This window comes from Hyla sarda, chromosome 10 (genome assembly GCF_029499605.1).
Source record: "Hyla sarda isolate aHylSar1 chromosome 10, aHylSar1.hap1, whole genome shotgun sequence".
NCBI lineage: Eukaryota > Metazoa > Chordata > Amphibia > Anura > Hylidae > Hyla > Hyla sarda.
In genome coordinates, this window is record NC_079198.1 from 17,011,758 (window position 1) to 17,034,416 (window position 22,659).

At 42.9% G+C, this 22,659-nt stretch overlaps 1 protein-coding gene across 4 annotated transcripts in view; it reads left to right on the forward strand.

Annotated features, from left to right (window-relative positions):
• GRIK5 (glutamate ionotropic receptor kainate type subunit 5) overlaps positions 1-22,659 on the forward strand; it is a 354,857-nt gene that overhangs the window by 191,403 nt on the left and 140,795 nt on the right. For all 4 annotated transcript variants that reach the window (XM_056542912.1, XM_056542911.1, XM_056542909.1 and 1 more), the window contains one exon: positions 12,325-12,489. In XM_056542912.1, the coding sequence (XP_056398887.1) occupies positions 12,325-12,489 (165 nt within the window). The remainder of the gene's footprint in view (positions 1-12,324; positions 12,490-22,659) is intronic.

Consider the following 22,659-nt stretch of genomic DNA (forward strand, 5'->3'; position numbering starts at 1 on the left):
CAAATGTGAACACAGGGACAAAAAGGGTAAATAAATCAGATGTGCATCAGCCTGGACATCTGGCCCAATCTATAAAAATTCCTGCTAACAACCAGCAACAAAGTCAGGAAATTAGGTTCCATACCCAGTGAATTTTTGCACTCTGGGGTTCATCACTCCCAGGACACTTCTGCATCTCAGCTCATGCCTAACTGAAACCTTATGGCTAGATCGGAGGTCGATGTTACCCTGGGGTAAACGTTGGGCCAGCCCCTGCAAATCCAGAACATATGCCTCCATGTGGTTCTCCACTGTATTGCGATCACCTTGAGTGCAAAAATCTGAAAGGGGAAATGGGGATCTGAGGAAGGGAGGGCTCCTCCCGAAACGCGTAATCCTGTCTTTTAACAATTTTGTTCGATAAACGATCCTGCTGGGAACTACTTCAAACTATTTCTGGCATCCGCCTCATTCATCCATAAGAGTCTGCAGCGCCATATTCCAAGGCTTTTCTTCATCACTTCCATATTCCTCTCCTCCTAGACTTTGCAACCCCAGCATATTTATGGTAATTGCTGCCACATACCGAATACCTTGAATATGTTGAAGCCATGGCAATTCAGGACACTGTCATGTAAAGCAGAAATAGCCCAGTCATATGTATGGAGCGGGCAGAGGACGCCGCTGGCCTTAAGGCATCAGTATGTGTCCTTTGTATGTCACTTTTGGCTGGATGCACTGCATCTGGAGTGTCATTCTAGATGTGTGCTAAGGAACTCACAGCCACACACCAGTGCCAGTGGGCAGGGATTACTTGCCATGCAAGGGTCAATACATAGAGAGGGTAAAAGGGGTGCTTCGGTGGAATACATTTTTTTTTTTTAAATCAACTGGTGCCAGAAAATGACTTCTATTAAAAAATCTTTACCCTTCCAGTACTTTTTAGCAGCTGTATGCTACAGAGGAAATTCTTTTATTTTTTGTCTTGTCCACAGTGCTCTCTGCTGACACCTCTGTCCATGTCAGGAACTGTCCAGAGCAGCATAGGTTTGCTATGGGGATTTTCTCCTGCTCTGGACAGTTCCTGATACGGACATCAGGTGTCAGCAGAGAGCACTGTGGACAAGACAAAAAAGAAATTCAAAAAGAAAAGAATTTCCTCTGTAGCGTACAGCTGGTAAAAAGTACTGGAAGGGTAAAGATTTTTTAATAGACGTCATTTACAATTCTGTTTAACTTTCTGGCACCAGTTGATTTAAAAAAAAAAATAAAATGTTTTCCACTGGAGTACCTCTTTAATGATTAGACTGCAAGAAAGGAGATCACAAGGCTGATGCAAGGGAGTATACTCCAGAATGTGAATGGATGGATATCATGTCAGCAATTTACCATTTCTTGCAATAAAAAAAATACCGGCCATGATAATTTGCATAATTAATTATATATGCGTAACATCACAGGATACACATGTGGGGGAAATTTTGTCCTATTCTGACCCCTATAAATTTTTGAGTGAGGGCTCATTGTTTGCGCACCAATCTGTAGTTTTTAACAGAACCATTTTTGTTTTGATGTGTCTTTTTAATCACTTATTTTTATTCAATTTGGGAGTTGCAGTTAGTTACTAACTACAACTCCCAGCATGCCCTGATACAGCCTGTGTCTCAGCAGCTGCCCCAAATGAAAACTACAACTCCCAGCATGTTGGACTATATAGTAGTATATAGGATAGGTCAGTGTTTCCCAACCAGGGGTGCCTCCAGCTGTTGCAAAACTACAACTCCCAGCATGCCCGGACAGCCAACGGCCGTTGGCTGTCCGGGCATGCTGGTAGTTGTAGTTTTGCAACAGCTGGAGGTGCTCTGGTTGGGAAACACTGGTATAAGATATGGTGCAACATTCCAGGAGTTGGAGGATTGGTTGGATAAATACCGGCCATTGCATTGCCGATATTTTTATACTAATATCAAAAGGCTCCAGAAAGTTAAACAGATTTGTAAATTACTTCAATAAAAAAAAATCTTAATCCTTCCAATAATTATCAGCTGCTGAAGTTGAGTTGTTCTTTTCTGTCTGGCAACAGTGCTCTCTGCTGACATCTCTGCTTGTCTCGGGAACTGCACAGAGTAGAAGAGGTTTGCTATGGGGATTTGCTTCTACTCTGGACAGCTCCCGAGACAGGTGTCACCAGAGAGCACTTAGACAGAGATGAACAACTCAACTTCAGCAGCTCATAAGTACTGAAAGGATTAAGATTTTTTAATAGAAGTAATTTACAAATTTGTTTAACTTTCTGAAGCCAATTGAGATAGATATATATATATATATATATATATATATATATATATATATATAAATGAAAAGTTTTTTTTCTGGATAACCCCTTTAATGCATAGAAAGTTGGAAGGTGTTCTTCGTTGGAGTAAGTTGGACGCCTATTCTCCTCTATGTCCCTTAGTAGAACCAAATGTTAGATTTTTTTCAAAAATTCTGAAGCCCTTTCTGGAGTTGCTTTTTTTTTTTTTTTTAGTTCTCCTTACTTTGGCTTGAGACTACCTAGACGTTGTGTGGTTTTTCGGCAAGTTGCCTGATAACTGCGCTCTCCGAGCTTTAAAGCCCCTGTTTACAGCCACAGCCACTTCTGCTTTGTCAATGGACTATTGTTTAACTCATAATTGTACATTGCACCACTGACTTCTACCTTCATGGTCTGGTGATCTGCATAGAAATTGGATGTTCGGTTTTCTTGTCCTGTTTTGTAGTCAGAGCACTGGCATATGCTTATGCATCCTCTTACCGAGCGACAATGTCCATGCAAATACCGGTATGTATATTGTCTCCGTCTAGAGAGTGAGCCCCGTAGATTTTATGTCTTATGACCTTTGCGTTACTATGTAACCTCTTTCGACTAAAGGGGTACTTAAAATTATTTTTTTAAATGAACTGGTGCCAGAAAGTTAAACAGATTTGTAAATTACTTTATTACTTATTAAAAGATCTTTACCCTTCCAGTACTTTTTAGCAGCTGTATGCTACAGAGGAAATTCTTTTCTTTTTGAATTTCTGTTTTGTCTTGTCCACAGTGCTCTCTGCTGACACCTCTGTCCGTGTCAGGAACTGTCCAGAGCGGTATAGTTTCTAAAAACAGGAGAGAAGGCGCTCCATAGGGTAATACCACCGGAGATGGGGGGAGGGGAGAGTAAAAGCTCATTTTAAACTGCTCACCCTTGGTGGTTGTGTAACCTCATACACAACAATGGAAATCGCTTGGATACAAAGGTCCGTCTGCGGCCCTCCTGGTGTGGATTCCACAATGTATAGGTACAAGAAAAGGCTTCAGTATAGGGTGCAGGAGTACATCGGCGCTGAACGGACCCAGGACACAGCAGGTTAGAAGGTAAAATCCAATTTATTTGATGCAACGCGTTTCCCTGGACAAGTGCAGATTCATCAGGCATGGATACCTGATGAATCTGCACTTGTGCAGGGAAACGCGTTGCATCAAATAAATTGGATTTTACCTTCTTACCTGCTGTGTCCTGGGTCCGTTCAGCGCTGATGTACTCCTGCACCCTATACTGAAGCCTTTTCTTGTACCAGAGCGGTATAGGTTTGCTATGGGGATTTTCTCCTGCTCTGGACAGTTCCTGATACGGACATCAGGTGTCAGCAGAGAGCACTGTGGACAAGACAAAAAGAAATTCAAAAAGAAAAGAATTTCCTCTGTAGCATACAGCTGCTAAAAAGTACTGGAAGGGTAAAGATTTTTTTAATAAAAGTAATTTACAAATCTGTTAACTTTCTGGCACCAGTTGATTTAAAAAAATAAAAAAAATAAAAATGTTTTCCACCGGAGTACCCCTTTTACTCTTTGTCCCTTTCTTGCCTTCGCTGCACTAAATGTTAACCCAATAAAACATAAGTTGCACAAGTTCCACAGCTGCCCAACAACTACTATTCATGACTGTCCATTGTGGAAGAACAGAGTATTATGTGTGTAACTTCACCCCTGCTATACGAACCCTAGTTATGAGTAGTGATGAGCGGCAGAGGCCATATTCGAATTCACAATATTTTGCGAATATATTGACGATTATTCGTCCTATGTTGGCGAAATTCGCATATTCGCTATGTTCGTAAAAAATTTGCATTAAAAATTTGCATAAAATTGGTATAAAAAATTTGCATGTGAAAAAAACTATTGGGGGAGATTTATCAAAACCTGTCCAGAGGAAAATTTGCTGAGTTGCCCATAGCAACCAATCAGATCGCTTCTTTCATTTTTGCAGAGGCCTTGTTAAAAGTGAAAGAAGCGATCTGATTGGTTGCTATGGGCAACTGGGCAACATTTCCTCAGGACAGGTTTTGATAAATCTCCCCCAAAGACAAAATAAAGCTTCTAAAATGGGAAAATTAAATCTTCCTGACCGAACTCGATCAACCTTTATATTTTGATCAAACTTATATATAAGGATTCTATATACAGTGAAACCCTTTCCAAAAGACCACTTTTTTTTATTTTTTTTTAGTAAACCTCCCCGTTATCTTGACTAGATATCCTGTGCCAGACATTTGGTTCCATCATGCAGGGGCGTAGCCATAGGGGGTGCAGAGGTAGGAGTGGCATTGGGGCCCTTGTGCCTAAGGGGGCCCAAAGCACAGTATTATAATTGGCACATGGGGCCCTATAGCAGATTTTGCAGCTACAAGTAACGCCTCTGCCATCATCCATGGTGCATACTAGCTGTTTACGAAGGAGAAGACCAACTCCTTAGAGGAAGACCTTTAGGGTACGTTCACGCGCGCGGATTTTCGCAGCGTATTCAGCTGTCCATCCACTGGTGAAGGCCCCATTCTATGCTGTCTTTACATGTGCCTGCTGGTAGCGACGTATTGCCACTACGAGCAGGCACATGTAAAGCCAGCATAGAGCGGGCCTTCACCAGCGGATCTGCAGCGTAAAATACACAGAAAATCCGCGCGTGTGAACGCACCCTAAAATGCAACTTTGTGTGGTTGTGTCAAAGAGGTTTCACCATAATATATGGTAGCTAGTAGGGATGTCCCAATACCAATACTGGTATTGGTATCAGGACCGATACTGGACATTTGCACAAGTACTTGTACTCGTGCAAATGTCCCCAAAACCCTTTATTGGTATTCATGGAAAGAACTTTTTTTTTTTAATATCAATTTTCTCCAGAAAAGTTAAACAGATTTGTAAATTACTTCTATTGAAAAATCTTAATCCTTCCAATAATTATCAGCTGCTGAAGTTGAGTTGTTCTTTTCTGTCTGGCAACAGTGCTCTCTGCTGACATCTCTGCTTGTCTTGGGAACTGCACAGAGTAGAAGAGGTTTGCTATGGGGATTTGCTTCTACTCTGGACAGTTCCCGAGACAAGTGTCATCAGAAAGCACATAGACAGAAAAGAACAACTCAACTTCAGCACCTCTTAAGTACTGTGCGCATGTCATAGCCGGGACCCTCATTAACCTTTTAGAATCTGCGATCAAAGTTGATTGCAGTGTCAAAAAGTCCTGAATTTAATTGCCGGTTAGCTCAGGGATGCTGATCAGGATCACCGCGGTGAAATCGCTTCGTCCCGATCAGCTGAAAGGACGGCCGGAGGTCTCTTTCCGTGCTCCGTGCCGTCCAATCGTTGCTTCTTTACTGTAGCCATCCATTGCAGGCAGTATTAAAGGAGCGCCGATAACACTGATCAATGGCATAGCATTGATCAGTGTATGCAATCTACAGATTGCATGTAATAGTCCCCTATGGGGACTAAAAAATAGTGGAAAAAAATGTGTAATTAATAATAATTATACATTGAATTAACCCCTTTAATAAAAAGTTGAATCATCCCCCTTTTTAAAAAGTTTAAATAAAAAAAAATATATATATTTTTTTAATATAAAAAAGCCCTTTCTCTTACAAAAACTAAAAAAAAACAAAACCCTTTTTATAAAGGAAAAAAAAAACATGTCACGTGACATTGAAAAAAGTATTGGTAATTGGTATCGGCAAGTACTTAAAAATAAAAGTATCAGTACCCGTAATTATACCAGGCCAGTGTGTACCCAGGGAATATTGCTTTCATTCAAGCCTTGATAAAGACTGCAGCGAAACATGTTGGTTTGATACATTGTATGCTAGTCCTATATGGATACTGGATATGTTTTAATATTATTCTTGAGTGCTGGACTTTCTCCAGGTTGGAGTTCCCTTCTCTTGATGACTACCAGAGAGCGGCTGTGTGCTTCCAGTCCTGTGCACCTCGGATAAGACTCCAAGCAAGCTTAAAGGGGTACTCCGCTGCTCAGAGTTTGGAACAAACTGTTCTGAACACTGGAGCCGGGAGCTCGTGATGTCATAGCCCCCCCTCATGACGTCACGCCCCGCCCCTTCAATGCAAGTCTATGGGAGGGGGCGTGACGGCCGTCACGCCCCCTCCCATAGACTTGCATTGAAGGGGCGGGGCGTGACGTCATGAGGGGGGGCTATGACATCACGAGCTCCCGGCGCCGGCTCCAGCGTTCGGAACAGTTTGTTCCAGCGGAGTACCCCTTTAAGATCACAAGCGGTGAGCTGTAACCAACCTTTCTTTTCTAACTCCTGTTTGCCAGTTCATATTCATATGTCTTGGTACTAGTGTTTATTATCTGACCTTAGTAATAACATATCTTATAAGTATTTACAGCAGTACCTTTTCTCATTAGTCAACAAACAGCTGTATCAGACCGGTGTCCTATAAGGCACGTTATAACAATCCTATTGTCTACAAGTTAAAATGTAGGTGGCAACAGCTTCTGACACACCGCGTAGGGGCCACACCTGTGCACTGGTTGTTACTTTAAGGATCGTGCACATCCCTGATACTTGTCCTCCTCCAATCTTCATCAGGCACCACCATTCTTCCTCTGTCTGCTTATCAGGCCTATTCCACCTGGCTTCATCAGAGCTCCTCAGTTCTGCTGTTCTAACAGCTTCACATCAGCTATACACCAAGTCACCTCTGCTTCATCAGGCTCTGTCTGCTGCGTTAATACCATAAAAACCCCAAAATTTTAAATGGAGTCCTTCATAAGTAAATCATGATAATCTTTATTAAATAACAATTGATAAAAACATAATTACAAAGGAGGAATCGCAAAACATGGGAACACTGGAACACTGCACCGAAACCTCTGCTGACATATGGTAAAAAAAAGGAACACCACAGTAAAGGCTTAAAAGGAAGGTCAACGCAAGTAATGATGGGTCTATTGCTCTAGAATACAAGAATATGGGTGCACTACTGTGGTAGATGTAAACAATACATTGGCTATCCCTCAACACTGATGTTAAAATTGAGACATTCGCCAGTGTATCCTTATATGAAGGACACACCAGAGCCCGCACACCAACGCCAAGGTTTCTCATTTTGGTGCGAGACCTAACGCTAGTCCTACCTGTGCTTGATAAACAGAACAGGGGCCAGTGGGCAATTACGGCAGCATTCGGCTGGCTCACAACTTCCTTCCAGATACCCTCCAGTGTTACTACGCACACATGCAATGGGAGGAGGGAGGCAAGCTGCAAGCCCCACCTGAGTTGGCTATTATGGGTGCCTGGCCTCACAGGTGCTACCTTAATGCTGCCTGGTAGATATTCAAGGCGCATTAATGTTGGAGTTTACACACCTCCAAATTTAAAATTTAAACAAACAACAAAAAACGTGGTCTCAAATGGCTGGAAGTGCTCAACCCCAAATGCAGTTGTGCATTTATACTGGGGGAGCAGATCCTGCCCTTGTAGTCCGTTGCTAAGGGCGATCCCCAGCACAAAAATGCATACAATGGAGGATGCCTGCTGCGGACTACAAGTGCCACAATAGAATCCTACACCAGATAAGCGGTGTGGATATGTAACAATTAGAATACAATACAAGAATATGGGTGCACTACTGTGGTAGATGTAAACAATACATTGGCTATCCCTCAACACTGATGTTAAAATTGAGACATTCGCCAGTGTATCCTTATATGAAGGACACACCAGAGCCCGCACACCAACGCCAAGGTTTCTCATTTTGGTGCGAGACCTAACGCTAGTCCTACCTGTGCTTGATAAACAGAACAGGGGCCAGTGGGCAATTACGGCAGCATTCGGCTGGCTCACAACTTCCTTCCAGATACCCTCCAGTGTTACTACGCACACATGCAATGGGAGGAGGGAGGCAAGCTGCAAGCCCCACCTGAGTTGGCTATTATGGGTGCCTGGCCTCACAGGTGCTACCTTAATGCTGCCTGGTAGATATTCAAGGCGTATTCTAATTGTTACATATCCACACCGCTTATCTGGTGTAGGATTCTATTGTGGCACTTGTAGTCCGCAGCAGGCATCCTCCATTGTATGCATTTTTGTGCTGGGGATCGCCCTTAGCAACGGACTACAAGGGCAGGATCTGCTCCCCCAGTATAAATGCACAACTGCATTTGGGGTTGAGCACTTCCAGCCATTTGAGACCACGTTTTTTGTTGTTTGTTTAAATTTTAAATTTGGAGGTGTGTAAACTCCAACATTAATGCGCCTTGAATATCTACCAGGCAGCATTAAGGTAGCACCTGTGAGGCCAGGCACCCATAATAGCCAACTCAGGTGGGGCTTGCAGCCTCCCTCCTCCCATTGCATGTGTGCGTAGTAACACTGGAGGGTATCTGGAAGGAAGTTGTGAGCCAGCCGAATGCTGCCGTAATTGCCCACTGGCCCCTGTTCTGTTTATCAAGCACAGGTAGGACTAGCGTTAGGTCTCGCACCAAAATGAGAAACCTTGGCGTTGGTGTGCGGGCTCTGGTGTGTCCTTCATATAAGGATACACTGGCGAATGTCTCAATTTTAACATCAGTGTTGAGGGATAGCCAATGTATTGTTTACATCTACCACAGTAGTGCACCCATATTCTTGTATTGTATTCTAATTGTTACATATCCACACCGCTTATCTGGTGTAGGATTCTATTGTGGCACTTGTAGTCCGCAGCAGGCATCCTCCATTGTATGCATTTTTGTGCTGGGGATCGCCCTTAGCAACGGACTACAAGGGCAGGATCTGCTCCCCCAGTATAAATGCACAACTGCATTTGGGGTTGAGCACTTCCAGCCATTTGAGACCACGTTTTTTGTTGTTTGTCTATTGCTCTAGGTATGGCCTGAATGGGGCTATAACAGTGCAAGACAATGTGTAACAGCGTATAAAGTGCTAAACAAGGTGTATACCAACCTATATCAAAGTATTCAGTACAGTAAAAAGAATAGCAGCAACCAGTCAGCAGGGTCCGGGGCAGCATCACCCCAACGCGCGTTTCGGCACGTTACAGCCTTCGTCCGGGAGACTAATACCATCTATAGCTTCAGCTCACCCATCCTCCCCGTATCTCCGGTACTTGGCACCGGGGGTTCTGGCCTACCTGGCCAGCTGCCATTTAACTGGCACCAGTCTTGTGGTAGCGATCTGGTGTCTCCCCTGCGAAGCTTCTGCATCCATGTGGAATAAATGGTAAAAAAAACAAACAAACAGGGAAACACTTAGACTCCGCTCCCAAGTTTGGTACAAAGCCAAACTGGTAAGTGGCACTGCGGATCTAGTTTCTACATATAAATATATGTGTATCATTTTCTTTTATTTTTTTTTTTACAACTTTAGTTTTTTGCACAAACTTTTTGCGCAATTTTACTCCATGGATGATGTAGCCACCAGGCAAAAAAAAGCACAAGCAAGTTCATCATATATTGGGCAACTTTATGATACATTTGGCACTAAAAGGAATATACTGTAATATACTGTTTCCTAGTCTCTCATGTAGTCCTAGAACTTTTTGTTTCTAGATTTATTTATTTTTTATGGATTTTGTTCTTTGATGATGAGAAGTCGTAACTGAAGCACAATGCTCCCGCTGTGCCGCACTTCTCTGCGCCGCCCACTTGTCTGTAGAAACGCTCTCGTTCCCCGTCCACGGTTATAATGCTTGTATTTAATCCTCTGCTAAATGTTCTTGTTTTTTTTTGGAGTCTCAGCCATTCTGTTGATATAACATCCTCAGCCGACATTCATTATTTACAATGGAAGTTTTAGCGTAAGTTGACAATGCTACATCGACCATTTCTAAGGCAACATTTTGCAGGTTCTTTGATGCTGTCATGCATTTGTAATAGCATTCATATCATTTGTCCCATGTAATGAAATTCTCTTTTTTTCTATCTCATGTAAGAACATTCTCTCGCCTGAGTCTCCTGTGACATCTCAGCCTTCCTTAAAGGGGTACTCCGGTGGAAAACAATTTTTTTTTTTTTAAAGTCAACTGGTGCCAGAATGTTAAACAGATTTGTAAATGACTTCTGTTTAAAAAATGTTAATCCTTCCAGTACTACAGCAGGAAGTTCTTTTCTTTTTGGATTTCTTTCCAGTCTGACCACAGTGCTCTCTGCTGACACCTCTGTCCATGGCAGGAACTGTTCAGTTTGCTATGAGGATTTGCTCCTACTCTGGACAGTTCCTAAAATGGACAGAGGTGTCAGCAGAGAGCACTGTGGTCAGACTGGAAAGAAATGCAAAAAGAAAAGAACTTCCTGCTGTAGTATACAGCAGCTGATAAGTACTGGAAGGATTAAGATTTTTTAAATAGAAGTCATTTGCAAATCTGTTTAACTCTCTAGCACCAGTTGATTTTAAAAAGTTTTTCCCACCGGAGTAACACTTTAAAGGTGGGGATCCGACCAAAGACATCTTATCCTCTATCCTTTGAATAAGGGATAAGATATCCTTGGCCAGAATACCCCTTTGTCACTTCATTTTTTTATTCACTACAACAATGGTTCGCCTTAGAGGTAGCAACAGCAGTATACAGATATGGGTGGGGAGGTGTCTGTGAAACCCTTCAGAATGGTAATCAGCTGCAATACATACTAGAGAAAGCCATGGGGGATGGGGGGGGGCAATGTTTTTGGGAAAATTTGGAAAAAAAATTGACGGTTTGATCGGAAAAAAATAGGTAAACTTTGTCGCTATAAGACAACTATATGACAATGTGCACTTCACTAATTAGACTGATATTTTAATCCTTTTCATTAGGTGAATATTCTTGGTTAGTTTCTGTATTAGTCCCAATATATACTCCCTTTATGATATTGTTAAGTTAGAGCAGTGTTTTCCAACCAGTATGCCTCCAGCTGTTGCAAAATTACAACTCCCAGCATGCCCGGACAGCCGTTGGCTGTCCGGACATGCTGGAAGTTGTAATTTTGCAACAGATGGAGGCACTCTGGTTTGGAAACACTTCTATAGAGATAGCTGCAGCAGTATACAAGATCGATCTGGGTGGGGAGGATTCTTTGAGTCCCTTTGGAATGGGACTTAACTGCAATACCAGATACAGCCTTGGGGGGCAATGTTTCTGGATAACTTGCAGAAAGTGAAGGATCGATCGGAGAAACATTGGTATACTTTGGCGCATGTTAATAAATAGTGAAATGTGTTTTCAAATGCTTTTTTTCCCCCTCCCCCGGGTTGTTGAGCAAAAGAAACAGCCCGTGTATGGTGTCAACAAGTATAATAAATCAGCATACTAATATAATGTTATTAGCATAGTGTTCCCATCTCTCCATATCATCTGAGCTGTCAGGTTTGTAGCTGTGACATAACGTCACACTCTCTGAATGCAGTGCTCCCCTCTCTCCTCCCCCCTCTCCTGTCTGCTCTGGACCAAATCATTGATGTGAACAAGGGAAATCGTATTACTAAATCGTATTCATTAAATTTTAGGGCAGCAGGAAGCCTTTCTTAGTCACAGTTGTCTCCTTCGGAACAGGCTTACTGCAGTCTTATCTGACTTTCTGATGCCTTACAATCTAATGAGCAGCAATATGAGCTTCCCCTCTTCACATCAATGGTCTTGTCCTTAGCAAAACAAACAGAGTTGAAAGATCTGCTTTCAGAGAGTGTGACGTGATGTCAAAGCTGCAGGACAGACAGCTCAGCTGATAATGGAATATCTTTGTAGTAAGTTGCTTTATTATACTTTTTAACACCATACGCAGGTTATTTCTTTTGCTAGAGAACCCTTTAACAGTCAACTATGTAAGCAGTGCATCATGGGCCCTTCACTGTGCTGATCCTGAAGGTTGGACCTCAATCAGACATTTTTTGCTCTTTGTAGGGAAGACCATTGGTGCTATAAAACCCCCATTTACTGTAAATATTTTGGACTATACAGTAGTAAATTGAGTCTTCATTCCATGTAGGTAGTGGCCTATACTTCTTACTATACTCTTTGGATCAGTAATTGGGAAATTCTTTTTTTTACAGCTGCCATCCTTGACGATCAGACTGTCTGTGGTCGAGGCGAGAGGTTGGCGTTGGCTCTTGCTCGGGAACACATTAATAGCCACACACAAGGATCATCCAGTGGTCGTGTAGAGGTGGAGATCTTTGAGTTGCAACGGGACAGTCAATACGAGACTACAGATACAAGTGAGTGCCTGCTATAACCCTCTCCCTCTTTTCTGAATCCTGTAAATAACGTCTTGTGCCATATTATGGCTGTGTACAAGCTTTGAGTTGTAAGTAGTAATATGGCACCAATAGTAGTTTATTGGGCAACAATGTGCCAATAAATGTCTCTCGTTTCATATGAAGGTACTGTATGTAGAATCACAGATTCCATAGGAAAAATGCCATGTAAAGGTATTCTGCCCCAGAAACCTTACTTCCAGGAGAGAATATTTTGGTAAATTGGTACCATGTTGATGCACCATACAGTGAAAAGTTGATCCCGAGTGCATTTATAATATTGAACTCTAAGTAAGTTTTGTGCTTACCTGTTTTAGCTGATGTGGCATGCATGGGTTTTCAGACATATTAATTTTTATTTCTTCATTGAAATTATTTTTTAATGCTGCCTACACTTCCTATGAATCCTCTGGCTTTGCAGAGAGAGGGGGTGGAGTCACTGCAGTTCACCCTAATCCTTTGTCTTATTCAAAGCACGTTGAGGTGAAAGTGATTTGACCTATAATCACAACTGAGGTTTTATATGACCTAAATGGGCACTGTCAGATCCAAACAAATTTAATATGTTGTTACTGATGAAAATTAAGCCCTTTTGTAATATGGTTGTTTAAAAAAAATTTCAATATTTAATAAAGAAATGGGCTCCTGAAAATCCCACCACTAGGGGTCCCCATACCTACTGGGACACTAATCAGTCCTGCAGCAGCATCGGGCTTGTGAAATGACTCATGGACAAGGCTGCATGAGCAGACATACCAATCACCTCCCGCCACCACAAGGGAGGGACACGCCGCCTTCCACCACACACCAATCACCTCCCACCACCACAAGGGAGGGACACGTCCCATTCCACCACACACCAATCACCACCACAAGGGAGGGACACGTCCCCTTCCACCACACACAAATTACCACCACAAGGGAGGGACACGTCCCCTTCCACCACACACCAATTACCACCACAAGGGAGGGACACGTCCCCTTCCACCACACACCAATCACCTCCCGCCACCACAAGGGAGGGACACGTCCCCTTCCACCACACACTAATCACTACCACAAGGGAGGGACATGCCTAACAGTAACACTGAAAATGGGTATTTATATAAGTGATAGAGGCATAAATATTAGATGTACATGGTCAGGATTAGGTACTGAGTAACATATACATTTTTTTTGCGGGATCTGACAGATACGCTTTAATGGGTTACTCCGCTGCTAAACGTTTCGAACAAACTGTTCCGAAAGCTGGAGCCGGCGCCGGGAGCTTGTGATGTCATAGCCCTGCCCCTCATGATGCCACACCCCGCCCACTCAATGCAAGTCTATGGGAGGGGGCTGTCACGCCCCCTCCCATAGACTTGCATTGAGTGGGCGGGGCGTGACATCATGAGGGGGGGCGGAGCAATGACATCACAAGCTTCGGGCGCCGGGTTCAGCGTTTGGAACAGTTTGTTCCAAACGCTGAGCAGCGGAGTACCCCTTTAAGTCTTCAAGCTATATTTACATGTTTTGTTTGTGCTTCATTTTGGCATTGTTTTTCCAGTGATTTTCAAAAATTGCTGTAAAATGACAGGCTTTTGCTGCTTTTTGTGCACTTACAGTAAAATAGTGCTATTTTCTGGCATTATTACAAATTTCAGAGCAAAAGCAAAGCAAATTCGCAGTGTGTAAGCACAGTCTTTAGGGCAGTGTATAACTACCATATATGCTGATCCCTTAGAGATAGTAGCAGTACACAGATGTGGGTGGGGAGGGGAGAAATCTGTCAGCAGACCAGGACAGAAGTCAGCTGACCCAGGACAGACCACTTACAACACATTAAAGGGGTACTCTGTGGGAATTTTTTTTTTTAAATGTACTAGTGTCAGAAAGAAATAGAGATTTGTAAATTGCTTCTTAATCCTTACAGTACTTATCAGCTGAATTATGCTCCACATGAAGTAGTGTAGTTCTTTCCAGAACTGTCCAGAGCATTAGAGGTTTGCTATGGGGATTTGCTCCTGCTCTGGACAGTTCCTGACACAGACAGATGTGGCATCAGAGAGCACTGTGGTCAGACTGGAAAGAATTGCACAACTTCCTGTGGAGCATACAGCAGCTGTAAGTACTGGGAGGAATAAGATTTTTTAAATTTACAAATCTGTGTTATTTTCTGGCACCAGTTAAAGGGGTACTCCACTGGAAAACCTTTTTTTTTTTAAATCCACTGGGGCTAGAAAGTTAAACATATTTGTAAATGATTTCTATTTAAAAATATTAATCCTCCCAATACTTATCAACTGTTTTATGCTCGAGAGGAAGTGCTTTTCTTTTTGAATTCCTTTCTCTGACCACAGTGCTCTCTGCTGACATCTCTGTCTGTATCAGGAACTGTCCAAGCAAGTCCCCATAGCAAACCTCTCCTGCTCTGGACAGTTCCTGATACGGACAGAGGTGTCAGCAGAGAGCACTGTGGTCAGACAGAAAGGAAATTGAAAAAGAAAAGAACTTCCTGTGGAGCATATAGCAGCTGATAAGTACTGGAAGGATTACGATTTTTAAATTTGTATAACTTTCTGGCACCAGTTGATTTAAAAAAAAAAAAAAAAGTTTTCCAGTGGAGTATCCCTTTAAGTTGAAAAAAAAAGTTTTCCCTCTGGAGTGCCCCCTTTTTTTTTTTTTTTGTGGGACAGACTGCTGATTACATGATCTAGTTACAGTGATGAAATGCATGAATGCTGCTGAGTTAGAATGAAATTGATGGTGCTGTAGGAATAGTGAGTGAGTGTTTATGATGCAAGAGTGCTCCTTTAAGTAAAGGAAAGAGTGTCTGATTGCAGGGGGTGCAACCTCTGTGACTCCCCGTAATCTCCTGAACAGGGCCCGTCTCTCACCAGTCAACTCATCATACTCCTGAGCACTCCGACCCCCACCTTCAGAGATAGTCAGGAGTGACAGCCCTTTCAGCCAATCACCAGCTGGGCCGCCACTCCTGCTCATCTCCGAAGGTGGGGTCCAGGGCACTCAGGAGAATGGTAAGTATAACGGGGCCCGTACAGGAGATCGCGGGGGGGTCCCAACGGTCGGGCCACCTACGATCAGGCATTTATCCTGTAGATAGAGAATGGGTTGTGTTTTTCCGGTGTACCCCTTTAAAGGGGTACTCCACTGGCTAGCATTCGGAACATTTGGTTCCCAACGCTGTGTGCGCGCAGCGCGCACACAGCGTTGGGAACCAAATGTTCCGAACGCTGGCCAGTGGAGAACCCCTTTTAATACCTATTAGGAGATATGGTAATACATTTATTTTGTTCAAAAATCTATGAAAATTCAAAAAATCCCGACTGCATAACTAATGCACACGGCGGATCGACTGCATCTATAATTCCCGCAAAAATAATCTATTCACCCAAAAAAGCCGAAATGGCTCAGCGTCGGCGGCACATGTGCTGAATATAAACAGAATCTATAATCAACATTTGGTATTTATGCTTTTACGCGTATAAAACCCTCCGAGGTGCTGTGATGTATTTCTCTGTGAAGTAGTAGAAGGGGGAGCAGATGGTGTTCCTGTATGTTTTTGTAGCACATGAACTCCCCGGAGGCCCCTCAATGACACTCCAGACCCAGCTAATAGAGACGGCAGGCATCTACCATCTCTTCTTATGGGCATCCCGGAATGGCCTTCATTTTATCCTTTGGGAGTCACTAGGCAGGTCGCTTTAGCAGATCTTTTCTTATAAATGTAAGAGAGATAAAAAGGGCGCCAGAAGCTTCTCTGCAATAAGCTGATTTATCGTACGGACAAACAAGTTCAGGAGGACAATTCATTGCAGCTGCCAACAGGGAAGGAACGAAGTGCAGCAACGTTTCATTCACTTCTTACTGTCGTTTTCCGAGTCTGTTAAAGTACTCCGCTGAGGACCGTACAAGGGTGGAACAATATAAGCTGAAGAGTGGTGCAATTGCCCCTAGCAACCAATCAGATTACTCTCTAAAAATGAAAGCAGCGATCTGATTGGTTGCTATGAGCAACTGCACCACTCCCCCTCTCCACAGGTTTTGATAAATCTCCTCCTAGGTTTTTACTAAGGTGGACACTTGGGGGTCTCCTATATTATGTTTTCAAATTTTTTTGGGCTTTTCATAGCGGATTCTTATTCATTTTTGCCTTAGATGCATAAATGGCGTACCACATGTCTGGAAACTTTGACCCATTGGCAACGTGTCAATGTGTGCCAACAATTTTCACCTCTCTGGGAAAAATAAGAGCAGAAAAAAAAACACAAAAACAGGGTAAAAAATGTCATGAATAATAGTGAAAAACCAAAAAAAGAAACCAATGCCCACATTTCAGAAAATTTGCAGAAAGTGTTGGATTGATCAGAAAAATAGGTAAAGTTTGACCCACATTTGGCGAACCCGCCATTAAAGGGAACCAATCGTCAGATTGGTTATCCTCACCATCATCAGGGGACGCTGCTGACCCCAGGGACGGTGAAGATATGAAGTTATAAACTAGTCCCCGCCGGCCTCGCAGGTAGTCCCCTGGGCGGGGAGCTCCACTCACCTACTCCCGTACTTCGTCCGGCAGAGATGCCCCCCTCGGCTTGATTGACGGGCGGTGTCATCGCTCTGCTCCATCTGTTCAGTGAGCAGAGCGATGACACGGCCCGTCAATCAAGCCGAGGGGGCGTTTCTGTCGGCCGAAGAACGGGAGTAGGTGAGTGGAGCTCCCCACCCAGGGTACTACCTGCGAGGCCGGCGGGGACTAGTTTATAACTTCATATCTTCACCATCCTTGGGGGCAGGAGGGATGGTGAGGATAAAGATTTTACCCTATATAACGCTTTGCCAAGCATTATATAGGGTAAAATCTGATGATTAGTTCCCTTTAAATGCAATTCTCCATAATTTTCCTTTCATTTTAGTTTAAAAGCATTCACAGAAAATAATGCTTCTATATGTTACTTGCTAGGTCATGCAGATGCTTTACATGTCTTTTTTAAATGTCTTGCTTCTGTGTTTGTCTCACAAATCCCTCTGTTCTGCTGCTCACTCATTCTGACATCCACTGCTCAGGAAGGGGCGTGTCTGAGGCAAGCACTGAGCCCACCCTCACTCACCATGCATTCACTTTCTCCCTTAGGGTACGTTCACACTACGGAATTCCCCTGGAATTCCACGGGCGGAATTCCGTGAGCAGAATTCCGCGGTGTGAACTTAACATTAGTGTGAATGGGTTTCCGCGAGACCCGTTCACACTGCGGAATTTCGGCGTCAGAAATTGTTCCGCGCAAAGAAAGAACATGTTCATTCTTTGCGCGGATTCCGTGAGCACTGCATAGCCTTCAATGGTGACGGCTCAGTGCCCCGCGGCCCTAGCGCCGAAGTATTTTCTGTGGCGGCCGACAGACGGAATCTCCGCTCGCGGAATTCAGCGAGCGGAGATTCCGCAGTGTGAACGCACTCTTAGTCTGCTGTGCTGGGGGTCTTAATTCAATCACTGTAGGCTGCTCTGTAACCCCCTCCTCCCTGTTTTCATGCTGCAGTCTGATAGGACAGGAGTGAGCACAGAGAAGTGCTAGTCCACCCTCACTTCACTTCCTGAACTTTGTCCCTGCCTGTGCTTCAGATGAGACAAAGATGATGCTGCAGCCGGACAGGATTATGTTCTGGATAGTATGGGGACCCCTAGTGGTCTTTTTTTTTTTTTTTTTTATGATTTCTATGATTTCTATAAATAGGAGGCAACATTTTTTCTTATGAATTATATTAGAAAGGGTAAATGTTTAGTCAAGATGTACAACATATAAAAATATTTAAAATCTGACAGTACCCATTTAAAGGGAAACCCAATGGTTTATGTCTGAAAAATATATATGCCTGGTTGGATCTTTAGGACCATCAATTCTGTAAATATACTAGTCTTGGGCTTTCTGACCTATGAGCAATCGGTAATTAAAGGGGTATTCCATGAAAAAACTTTTTTTCTATATATCAACTGGCTCCAGATTTGTAAATTACTTCTATTAAAAAATCTTATGCCTTTCAATAATTATCAACTGCTGAAGTTGAGTTGTTGTTTTCTGTCTGGCAACAGTGTGCAGTTCCCGAGACAAGCAGAGATGTCAGCAGATAGCAGATAGAGGTTTGCTATGGGGATTTGCTTCTAAACTGGGCGGTTCCTGAGACACGTGTCATCAGAGAGCATTTAGACAGAAAAAAACTGCTCAACTTCAGCAGCTCATAAGTACTGAAAGGATTAAGATTTTTTAATAGAAGTAATTTACAAATCTGTTTAACTTTCTGGAGCCAGTTGATATATAAAAAAAAGTTTTTTCCTGGATAACCCCTTTAAAAGGGGCATAGACTCAATTTGGCATTCAATTCTGGGTGGACTTGTTTCTATAGGGCAGTGTTTTCCAACCATGGTGCCTCAGACTGTTGAAAAACTACAATCCCCAGCAGGCACGGACAGCCTTCGGCTGTTCGTGCATGCTGGGAGTTGTAGTTTTTCATCAGCCGAAGGCACCTTGGTTGGGAAACACTTCTTAATAGGCCTTATAGGCCGACATAAAAGAATGATACAATACCATATGTTCTCATGGGGAGTTTTAGGAATGACTGGTTATCTAAGAGCTGGCGGTCTTTTGTATTTGCTATCCACATTTGGCAGCCGCAGTTACTACTTTATCAGAGACTTCAGGGAGCAAGTGTACACCCCTTTAATTCAGCAAGCAGGGAGTGGCTAAAAGAGCTTCCTGTTCCTGCCCCGGTTGCAGTGTGCCGAGAGGAAGCTCGTGCAGTAGTGTGTGTGCATGTGGGGAAAAAAAGAGAGAAGGCCCTTGCAAGAGAGAGAAGTCAGTCCATGACCCAAGTGATATTGGTCTCCAAAGAAGGAAGATAGTAAAACAGCAGTTACTTACTTTTCTGATCCTGCAGTGATCCCCCGTTCAGGCTCCTATCGGCACCCTGGTCTTCCTTTGGGAGCGGTAGACATGTGACCACTGCAGCCAATCAGTGGCTTCAACAGTTATAGGCCAAATTCTGGGGATAACCATGTGTCCGGCTGCATTCACACTACGTTCCCTCCCTATGACTGCCGGATCCGGCTGGGAAATTTCAAAACCGGGAGCTCCCGTATCCCAGCCGGTCCGGTGCCAAAACCCATTCACTTTAATGAGCCGACCAGAGACAGACAGTGACTCCGGTCGGCTCATTTTTGCCCCATATCCAGTTTTAAGACTGGACTTAAAACCGTGGTATACTACGGTTTTAAGTCCGGTCACAAAACCGATACGGGACAAAAATTAGACGACCAGAGTCACTGTCTGACTCCAGTCGGCTCATTTAAGTGAATGGGTTTCAGCGCTGGACCAGCTGGCATATGGGAGCTCCCGGTTTTGAGATTTCCCAGCCGTATCCGGCAGCCGTAGGGAGGATCCGGCAGCGGAATGAAGGGGACGTAGTGTGAATGCAGGCTTACCAAGAATTAGAAAGGTTGCCTTTTTGCCAAAAGCAGCGCTACACCTTTCGATAGGTTATGTGGTGTACTGCATGTGAGCGACATTGAAGTTTATCTGGTTGAGCTGCAATTCTACATGCCACCTGTGGACAAGAGTTATGGTGTTTTTGAAGGAAAGCAACCATCTTTTTTCCAATCCAGGACAACCCCTTTAAACACTGGACTGTGTTAACCTCTTGCATGTTGCTATGTTAACCCGATGATACTATGTTAAACCGATGATACTTGATGTACATTTAGATTTTATTCTTGATGTACATTTTGATATTATCTTCTGCAATATTACAGTATAGAAGTTTCCCCAGGCAGTACCTAAAGAGATGTGGATAGAAATAAATGGTCATTGTCGTTTCAACAAACTTTGGTACAAGCGAATATAAGAAACTTTGTAATGTATCGTATTAAAGAAAAATGCTTCTTTCCCCTCTTATCATGCTCTTTCCCACCATTAATTTATATTCACTCTGAAAAACAGCTAGATTACATGAATTAGGTTACTTGCTGCCCATAGATGTCTATGGAGATGGAAGGGATCACCAGGTAGATGGGGGTACTTTGAGAGAGTCAGAAGCAAACAGAGAGTGCGACGACTCTGCAGGAGCTTTACGTGAGTAATTGATCTCACCCCAGGATTTGAGTCCCAGCTTAGACTCATACAGCTCTATAATGTCCTCCATGCTGCTCCTGCTTCTGAGGGTGCGTTCTAAAGACATAGAAGAGAAGGATTTCCTATTTTGTGTGTGCAGTTTTGGGAGACATCATAAAGGTTAGGTTCTGCCCACATGATCGGAAGGGTTCTAGTGGTCTGATAACTACTGATTAGATACTTATATGTTTTAATTTTGAGGTAACCCCTTTTAAAGACTAACAGCGCTCACATGGGTTGTCATTTGGAATATTATAACAAATGTAGAGATGCCCCCTCAGATTTTCAGTCTATGACTCTAAAACCACTCGAAAGCAGCACCTGTAGGAGTTGTATTGAAGAAGACTGCAACTCAAGAACTACTGTTAACAGGAGATAAATTGCTCTCGAGTGGAAATGCTCTTTACAGGATTTGTGGACTGTGGAGACTGTATGTATCATTACTGTTTACTATCTAGGATCTTTTCCAGTGCAGCTGTCTTCAGTTTCAGTCGCTTGCATTTTCATTGCTGTTTCTTGCATCTTCCATTCAGTGATGGTCACAACGAGAATTGTTTTGGATGAAGACCTTTAGATAGTTACTGTTGGCAGGAATACAACTGGTCATGCCCATGCACCATCCACGCTTGCCCAACGACCCTATTTTAGAATTTTGTCTTCATCAGGGAATAGTAAGGACTGCCACAGAAGTAAATTAGTTTTAATTATCCTAAAAAAAAAGTTCTCCATGCTTTTTTACCTTTTTTTTGTGATTTGCATAGTTGTAATCTCTTGATATATATTCTGAACGACTCCAAAATAAAGCAGCAGGAAAGAGCTATTGTGCTTTACAATATAAGTAAATCAAAGAAGCTCATTACCCATAAAGGGCTGCCGTAACCAGAAAAAAAAGTTGTATAATTATTTCCAATTTTATAACACACTATGTGGATAATGAATGAACTGCGCTCATAAAAATAGATGCCTCTTCTTGTTTTATTTGGCAATAAAAACAAAGGTGTAGCTTGAGGCTGCAAGGTCCCGATACAAGATCCATACCATATGTCGTAGTACTGGTGTCAACGTACTTAACAGAGGAGCATTTGGGCCTTTCAGACTTTAGGACCCAGAGGCAATTTTAACTTCTGCGCCTTCTGTAGGTAAGCAGCAAAATATATTGTTTAACTATGTGACTTTACCTGAAAATATCTGAATAATTATCCCACGGAATATTGCTACTATTTGCTTATACCTTATGACCCTAGCCTAGGATATGCTATCACCCCCACCAATTGGGTTAATAAAGGGGATGAATTGCTAATACAGTGATCCCTCAACTTACAATGGCCTCAACATACAATAGTTTCAACATACAATGGTCTTTTCTAGACCACTGCAACTTGAAACCAGACTCAACATACAATGTACAGACAGTCCAGATCTGTGAAACGTGTCAATGGCTGAAAGATCTGACCAATCAGAATGGGCATTCACTGGTAAAACACCTGTATTACTAAGGTGAATGCACTGAATACCTGTCTGGTAGCGCCCCCTACAGTACAGGGAGGTATTACATGTTCTGTACTCTTTACCTGTGCCACAGTTAGATGCTCCTTTGGACACCAAGTAAGGGCGGCTCCATTTTACTCTTTTTTGGGACATTGCGTGTACTGTACAGGACCCTGAAGAAGCTCCTGTCCTCTACACAGACAGTGATTACAGCTCCCAGCAGATCTTTTTTACTTTTATATGTAAGGACTTGCTTTATCTATATTAGTTATCTACTTATTTTTCTTTATTCCTCATTTTTTCTATATTTGGATGACATTTTGGGGCTTCCAAACTAATTACCAGGTTTCCATAGAGTTATGGTCTCAACATACGATGGTTTCAACATACAATGGTCATCCTGGAACCAATTAATATTGTTACTTGAGGGACCATTGTATAGTGCTGCTTTTCCCCTTCTTTTAGCACTTGCAGCTATACTGGGAAA